Source organism: Bos grunniens, chromosome 19 (assembly GCF_055505025.1).
Source record: "Bos grunniens cultivar Pamir isolate PY7600 chromosome 19, Bosgru_T2T1.0, whole genome shotgun sequence".
Classification (NCBI taxonomy): Eukaryota; Metazoa; Chordata; class Mammalia; order Artiodactyla; family Bovidae; genus Bos; species Bos grunniens.
The window spans coordinates 10,677,093-10,685,482 of NC_141183.1; the positions used below are offsets into that span (position 1 = coordinate 10,677,093).

Genomic DNA, 8,390 nt, shown 5'->3' on the forward strand with positions numbered 1-8,390 from the left:
GAAGAGGGAGTGGGAATACGGGGAGTGCAGAAGAGAAACCAGGCGGGGGTCCCCGCCAAATCCCCCCAGGATCGAGAAGTTTCCCCCTCAGTCCCGGCTCCCCGCCTGTACCGCCGGGAGTCTGTGCTTCCTCCCAAAGCGCCGGGCCCCCTCGCCCCTCCCTCCACTAGCAATGGGAAGTTAGATTCCCTCTGGCCCTTTAAGGGTGGGGGAGGGCGAGGAGGCCGCAGGACCAGTCCTCGAAGGGACCGGGATGTGAGGGGGGCAGATTTGTGCTTTTGAGTCGAAAGAGGGGCGCGCGTCCTGCGTCCTTGGAACACAGCGTGGTCACGAGTCGGCCGGGGCGGGGGCGTCCAGGGACCCGCCGCCGCGCGCAGGCCTCCCCAGCCGCGCCGGCCGTCTCTTCTCCAGCTCCCTCTCCTCCCTCCCCCTCTGGCGGAGTTTGAATGTCGAGTTCAAATAGAGAACACTCCGCGAATCGAAAAGGCCTATAAATTATAGCTTTTGCTTTTAAGAAAGGGGGGGGGAAAAAAAAGGAAAAAGGAAAAGTTCTGATGCGCTCTCTTGGATGGAAACCTCCCCTCGCCCCTCCTTCCCTGGCCCCGCCGAAGCTGCCGGGGTGCCAGTCCTGCCCAGCTCCGAGCCGGAGCCCAGACCTTCACCGCACTCCCAGCCGAGCTGCGACCAGGGCCTGGGTGCTAAGCCTCCGCTCCCAGCCGCCCCCCACCCCCGTGGGTCCCTCTGGGTGGGCCTGTCCGGCCGGGCGTTCTCCTGGGAGGGGGCGGCCCGCCCTCCCCGAGGGAGGGGGACTAGTCCAATCTTCCTGGGAGATGGGGGTCACCGTCTCTCCTGGCGAAGCTAGAAGACGCGAAAAAGAAAAGTCCACCCCCGAACATTTCTCTCGTAAAACAGCAACTGTCTCGAACTCTGGGCACCGACATGCAATCCTCCCAATTTATCCTGGCATTTCGGGAATGTAAACAGATTCGCTGGATTTCTTTTCTTTCTGTGAAGTAAGGAAAGGAATCGAGGGAACTGGGAGGTTTTGTCCACATGACATACCTACGATCCGATCTGCGTGTACAACACACACATCTCCCGTAAAGTGCTTTTTCCTGGTGTGGTCCTGGGGGGACTCTGCTGCTCCCCACCCACCCGCAACTTTTTACCTTCAACTTCACACACAAAAAAATTACTCCAGTTAATACTTTGCTTTTCCCCCAACAGATTTCTTAATCTTAAAACAACAACCACCAAAAAAAAAAAAAAAGAAAAGGAAAAAGACTGACCCCACCTCCTCCCTTTCTGATTGGGGAACCAATCTTTTGTTGGCCTGGCCAACCAATGGGAAGAGAGGAAAAAATCCGGGTCCTGCCTTGGTTCCAGGGGTCTGCCCTGGGGCTGTGGGAAAAAGGAGGAGGGGTGAGGTGGGCTGGCTGAGTCCCTCCAGACACCATCAGAGGCCAAGTGCTCAGGTCTTCATCCTCCCTACTGCCCTGGGTGGCTGTCAGACCCCTCCTGCCCCAACTCAGCCTGCCTTCCCCAACTAAACCACACTGAGTCTCTCTCTCTCCTTATTTAAATAAAACAACTTCAAGAGTTGAAATATATATATTTAGATATTTTTTCTTAAATAACATATTTACATCTAATAGAAAATATAACTCTAGAGATAATCTTTCCAACCAAAACTGAGGGGGGAGGGACGAAAGGAAAGGGGTTGTGTGAAGGTAGGGAAGGGACAGGGCCAGCCAGAAGGCCGCCTCCCCACCCAGAAATAAAAAGCATTATGCCAAGTTTGCACTCTCACTCTCTCTCCTGCTCCCTGGTCTTGGGACCACCCACCCAGATATTCATCTTTTCTCTTTAAAAAACCCTTGGTCCGTGTTACTTTCCTTAATGGTGACGGTCAAAAAGTTTGAGGTCACGTCGGTGACCACCACCTTCTCCAAGTTGGTCAGAGAGGGGCTCCAGGATTCTTCCTCTGGGTCCCCCAGGATTCTGGCCACTGGGATTCTGGCGATGAGGGAGGGCCTTCCCCCTTGCGCCCCCATGTCCCGATACAAGCCCCCCACAGAGCCAGGGGTGCCTGAGCCGTGCCTGACCCGGGGGCCACCAGGGTCCAGGGTGCCCTGGCCTTTGGCCTCCAGGAAGGCAGCCCTGTGCTTTATGACCCTGGCCGGAAAGGTGTCCACAGCCAGCTTGCCTGTGGCCTCAGCGGGGCTAGGGCTAGCCACACCACACTGGGCCAGGTCCGAGTCCTGCCTTCGAGCCAGCTGGATCACGCTGTGGCCAGCTGGGAACTTTCCTGCCCCGGAAGCAGTGTCGTCCAGCTTCCTGCCCTTGAGGTAATCTCCGAGGCCATCACTGGGTTCTCCCAAGGGCCTTTGTGAGGGGTCTAGGAGCTCTTTCCGGGGCTTGGGACCTCGCTTCTTGGAGCTGTCACCTGGCGAGCTGGGTTTGTCATCTGCACGGCTGGTGCCCCGTTCACGCTCCCGCTCTCGTTCCCTCTCCCTCTCTCGCTCCCGGTCGCGCTCGCGGTCCCGAGGGGGCTCCACTCGGCAGGTGCTGCTGGTGCTGCTGCTGCTTCCCGGTGGGGAAAGACCCATGTTCCGAAGGCCCTCACGGGACCGGGAAGTAGAGGCCAGTTCTTGGGGTGAGCGGCCTGGGTAGGGGATCCGAATGCCTCGGGCTGAGTCACTTCGGAACTCGTATGTTTTGGCCTTTGCCTTGGCCTGGGCCTTCAGGAAGAGAGGGTAGTGTCAAGAACCCAGCAGGACCCTTGCCCCGCCCCCACCTCCCCCATCGCTCTTCCAGCCCCAGCCTCCCAGCTTCACCCTCTGATGCCTTGGAATTCCCATATAGGTAGGGGTGAAGCATAGGGGTATCAGTTTGTCTGGAAGCAAAGGGGTAGAAGATTTGTCTGGAAGCAGTCATTTGTACCAAGTACCTTTCTTGTAGTTGATTATGTCTATTTTAGATGGTTGAGGGGGTCTGATAAAGGAATTCTAGTTTGGCTAAGCCCCTCCCCTCAGATACCCTTAGCGGTGAAGTGACTCGGTGACAGCCTGTCTAGGGACTCCCTCCTAGATTACAAACAGCACACCCCAATGGTTCATAACCCCTCATGGCCTGCTTCCCACAAACTGACACAAGAACACTACTGCCCACCATTGGACACTGTCACCCTACCTTGAGCAGAAAGGTTTTGGGTTTGGGTCCTCGTTTTTTGGGGCCATACAGCTCCATCTCTCGCTCCCTGCAGAAAGAAAGAAGGGGGGAAAGGGGTGCGTGAGTGAAGAAACCAAGTGCGCCTCCAGTTGAGGCTGGACAAGAGCCACCCTTCGTGTTTCTAAGTGAGAAGCTGAAGCCTGGAAGGGCCTGTACCTTTCCTCAAAGGCTGCGAGCAGGCGAGCATCCAGGATGTTTTCTTCGGGTTCCCATGTGCTGTACCTAAAGGAAATCAGGAAGAAGTGGGCGTCAGTCCAGGGAGCAGAGAAAGAACCGCGGGTGTGCATGTGTATGTCTGTAACTTTTCTTGTTGCATTGTATTGTATTTCAATGTAAAGGGAAAAAGAGGAAGAAAGAAAGCTCCGGAATAACAGTCTGGGGTTGAGAATTGCACAGAACCTACTTACTTCTGCGACCAGCCCTTCCATTTCACGAGGTATTCCATGCGTCCCTGAAGATGCAAAAAGGAAATTGTGTGTGCAAGGGGAAAAATGCATGACGGGGACACGAGAAATACATGCAAAAAATGCATGCACCGAATGAATGCGCTAAATCCCACCGCGAAAAGGCACGCGTCCGCTGCATAACCCCCTGCACGAAACGCTGCACATAGTGCATGCACCGGCATTCATTCCCCCCACCCCGCCCCCCACCCATGCAATCTGTGCATCGCTGCAAGTCTAAGGAAAGCGCTTGGGCTCAGAGCCGCCGCCACGGCCGCGGCCGCTGCTGGGACCTGGGGGAAGGGAAGCTGGGTTGCAGCAGGGGGAGGGAACCCGGGCCGGGAGGGGAGGGCTCGGCCCAAGGCCCGGGGGCACCTACTTTCCGGATGCGCCGCTTCAGGAGGGCTTCGGCCGCGAACACCCGCTCCCCCACCGCTGAAAGCTCCATGTTGACTCGGCGCTTCCCCCCTTGGCCGCTTCCAGGAGCAGAAAAGCAGCAGCCAGCGCACGACAGACCATAATACTCTCCCGCTGACGTCAGTTCTCCTCCCCCTCCCGCGCGCTCGCTCCCTCCCCGCCCCCTCCCTCGCCCAGCTCCCTCCTCCCCTCTTGCCCCGCGCTTCCTCCCGCCCCACGTGTTGCTAACGACGTTGCTAAAGCCGAGCGGCCAGAGCCAGCTCTCCCGCGCTCTGATTGGGCGAACTCCGGGCCACGCCCCTCTCGCTTTCTCCCCCGCGTTGCTACGTGACCCGCGTTCCAATCGCCAGGGGGCGGAGTCCGAGACAACTCCGGAGACTGAGCGCGAGGGGGGGGTGGGGCCGCCGCCGGAAGTGGCGTAGCGTGGAGGCGGGCTCGGCCGCTGTCAGTCTGTCGGGCTGGCAGGGGGGCCGTCCACCCTCGGTCCCCACCGGGGCCCCCTCCCCCGCCGCTAAGATGTCCCCCCGGTGCTCAGCGTCCCCCACAGCTCTCGCTGGAACCCTGGTGGCGGTGTCAGCTAGGCCCCGCCCCCTTGGCGACCCCCAGCCCGCCCCACCCCCACCGCCAGGACTCGCGTCGTTCCCTCCCCCCGCCGCCGCCCGCGCCGCACAATGCACAATGCACAGGTGCTGGGGCGCCGCGGGCCGCGCCCGAACCCCCTAGTGCCGGCGACGCGCCCCTCGCCAGCGTTCCCACCCGGCCCCCTCCCCCCGGGTTGCACACCCGACCCTCGGTCTCCATGGCAACGGCCTCCCCCCGCTGCCGCCAGCCCCATCCCGCTAACAAATCAATGTGCCTGTGTCTCCTTCTCCGGTCGCGCAACCCTGCCCTCGGCCACCCTCCGGGCCCTGCGAGGCGGGCTGGGCTCGAGCGCTCGCCCCCAGCTTGGAGGCCGAATGCAGAGCCAGTGGCGGCCCGCCGTTGCCGCCCGAGTCTTTCCGCACCCCAGGATCCCGTGGGGGAGTTCGCGCGCCTTCTTCCTGCCCCCTCCCCGACCTGTCCCGGACACCCGCAGCCACCTGCCCCTGCCGCCAGCCCGCGTTGCTGTTCCACTCCAGGCCCTGGCCCCAAGTGTCGCTAGCCCGAGTCCAGCCGCTCCTTGCCCCAGGCCGGGGTGTGTTGGGGAGGGCATGGACGTCCACCAAGGCAGAGTCTGGAGCTTGGCTGGGGTTGGGGAGCGCGACTGGGGAAGCTCCTTGCTTTACCCGTACCCGGGCAACCCGCTGGGCCTGTGCCCCACTCTTCCTGTTGGCAGCTCATCCCAATGCGCGTGGCAGACACTGCGAGAAAACCCAGGGAGCCTCACAGTGTCCACTGAAGGTTGACGAAGAGGGGCGAAGGTGGCGGGGTCCAGGAAAGGGGGCGAGGACCGGGTCTCTCGTGCCTCGCGTTTGCACACACGCAAACTGCACGTTCCTGCTCAGCTCGCGGTGACCCGTGGGCTGGGACGGCAGCGACAGAGACAGAAGCCCTGTCTGGGCCCAGCAATCCCCAACCCTTTTCTCTTATCGCCCAAGCTGCAAGTAACAGCACCCACTCCTCGGAACCCACGATTTAGTTAAAACATGGTGATAAACTTGACTGGAAGCACAGCTTCCCTTGGCGAGGGATGTGGTGGAAGACAGAGAGAGAGAGGAAAAAGAGGAGAACAAGAGAGAGGAGGAAAGGCGAGCCAAGGAGTCTGACTCAAGGGCAGGAAGCCCAGAGCGGAAAACCGGCCTCCTGTCCAAAGTTAGGTGCGCGACGGGTGCGGCGCGGTCCTGGGCGCGCTGGACAGGAGAGATTCCCGCCCCCACTCCTACCCTCCCACTCCCGCACTCCCCGCCCCCACTCTTGGAAACGGGGCGGGGGTCCAGATTTTGGCCTTGCTCAAACTTTACAAGGTGAGCTCTGGGTGAACAGCCTCATCTCTCTGGCCGTTCGGTCTTAACGAACAGCGAGTTGGCGACGCCTAGATAGCCCTGGCGACCCGCGCGAGTTGCCCGCGAGAGGCCGCCGACGGCCGGGTCCTTAATCATAAAAAGTCATTCCCGGTAACAAATAGTTTCGTTGGCCGGTGCCAGCGATACAGCTGTTTCTGTTTAAGCTTAAATACTTTCCAACAGTTTGGGCAGTAAAAATAAAGTCGGCCTCAGCCGCCTGTAAGTGTCTGGTTTCCCCGCCCAGAGAAAGCCCACCCTCCGCCCTGGGCCCGGGTCGCTCTGCACGCCCCGCCCGCAGCCTCTTGGAATTCGCTGCCCGCTGCGGGCGACGGCTGCCCGGCTGTGCCAGCCACGCACCGGTCTCTTGAATTCCCCGGGCAGCCTTAGGGCCACCTTAGAGCCGGAAGGAGGGAGCCTGTCCCGAAATGGCTGGAGGAACGGAGGGGCTTCGCCACCGCCCCTCCCCACCCACGTCCTTTCCCATCCCTCGCGAGTCGGCCCGCGCCCGCAAAGAGTGGTGGTTTCCCTTCTGATAGGGTTTCTGGGGCGCTGTTCCCGCGAGCTGTTTGCGTTGGGTGCCTTTACAGACCCGGAGTTTGCACGAGGCGTGCAGAGGTCGATGGTTTCAGTTTCACGCTGAAAAAGTTAGCTCAGCTCCTCCCTCCCTGTCTTTCTCTTCTTTCCTCCTTTTCCCCTCCATCCCTCCCTTCCTTCCTTCTTTCCTTTCTTTCTTCCCTCGTACCTCTCTCACTCTCTTTTCTTTCTTCTTTGCTTAAGTGCCTCCGAAGCTTCAAGTGGGAAATGAAAAACCCTGGCGCTGTTGTGCACGGCCCCTCCTCCAGGGGGTATTTAGTAATTTTTTTTTTTTTTTTTTGCTTTCCCGCATTTTTCTGCCTGTCTTTATGCCTGGTTGTGAAAACACTTGTTCTGAACAAAATTAGCGCTTTGGAAGTGCCTGAGTTTGCAAACGTCGGGGATTCCTACAGTGCCCATAGCAAAGGTGGAACTCGATCCTGAAGGAAAGGAGAGGCATAGAATAACCTGAGAACAATCAGACCAAGCCCCGTTCTTGTCCGCTGCAGAGAAACTCAGTCCCGCGGTGTGGGCGGAGAAACCCCGGGTTTGGTGATGGGGGTGTGTCTCACTCCTGACTCGAGCACCGCTGCCATCTGTTTGCAAGACACCAGGATTGGAGAGAGTGTGAACACCGGTCACTGAGTGACCTCGACGCCCCTAGAGTTTGGAGACTAAGTGAGAAGAAGTCTGAGAAATGGGCTTGTAGTCTTGGTGCGACCCAGAGCTGGGGCCTCCTTGGTTGGTGAGGGAGGTTGCCTGTACCTGCTATGGAGGGCGCTAGTGTGGGGGGTGGGTAGAGGCATCCTTCCCGCTGAGTCCCTACCCCTTCTTTCAAAGTGATCAGCCGGTGAAACCAAGGGAAGAAGGAACCTAGCTCCCCACCTTTCTTGTTGGACCTGCCTTCCTCATCACTCAATTCTCGCCACCTCCCTTCTTTCCTACACACAACCTCTTTTATCTTTCAAAGTCAGATAACTGTTTTTCCCGCGTGCACCCCTGGGTGTAAACAAAACAAAGTTTCAAAGAACAAGAACCTTCTGCTCTTAATTTCATTGCCCGGCGGTCCTCGGCTGTGGCTGGCAAGTTTGAGTGCGCCGCCACTTCAGTAAATAAGGTAACTGCTTCCTATTACTTTAGCCCCATATGGCTGCAATTTGAGTGTCTTTGGAGACAGTGCGTGTGTCGGGGCGGAGGGCGAGGGGGAGTGAAAGTGGAAATCAAATGCTCTCAGATCGCATTTTTATGAAGGAAATTGTCGGCGATTCTTTTAGCCGTCTTCCCACCACCCCCAAGTTCCGGGGTGAGCTGCCCTGTTCCTTTGTTTGTGGAAATACAGACGCCCGCCCACATCGGGCCACCTGCTTCCCGACCCCCTAGGTCTACTGCCCGATTCTGCACTCATTTCGGTGAACTGGGCACATGCCTGCCATTTCCCTTCCCGACAAAGTGCCCCCAGAACCTGCTCCGGGTTCTGGAAGCCAGCCCCAGCCTTTGGCCCAGTCTCCGGAAGGTGTGGGGATCCTGTGCCTCCACGCGCCCGCCTCCTTCACCTGAGGGCTGCCCTCGGTCCAGGGCCCTTTTAGGCTGCCCAGTGTCCGCTGCCCGCGGACTCAGCCCCGGGGAGGGGTCCTCGAGGCTGGCGCGGTCCGAGGAGTGGAAAGGGGAAGGGCGACCGGGGTGACGGGCTCGGCTCCTGGGTCGCCGGCCAAACCAACAAGCCCCAGCCCGTCCTCTAGCTGGA

The 8,390-nt window shown here is 59.3% G+C and overlaps 1 protein-coding gene across 1 annotated transcript; it reads right to left on the minus strand.

The window, feature by feature from the left end:
* Positions 1-1,592: 1,592 nt before the first annotated feature.
* Positions 1,593-4,240, minus strand: CBX8 (chromobox 8). The gene is made up of 5 exons (XM_086356485.1): positions 4,054-4,240; positions 3,639-3,682; positions 3,388-3,453; positions 3,193-3,259; positions 1,593-2,741 (listed from the first exon to the last, which is right to left on the minus strand). Exons 1-5 carry the CDS (start codon positions 4,120-4,122, stop codon positions 1,854-1,856), a joined length of 1,134 nt encoding a protein of 377 aa, XP_086212611.1. The 5' UTR covers positions 4,123-4,240; the 3' UTR covers positions 1,593-1,853.
* Between the last annotated feature and the right edge of the window lie 4,150 nt (positions 4,241-8,390).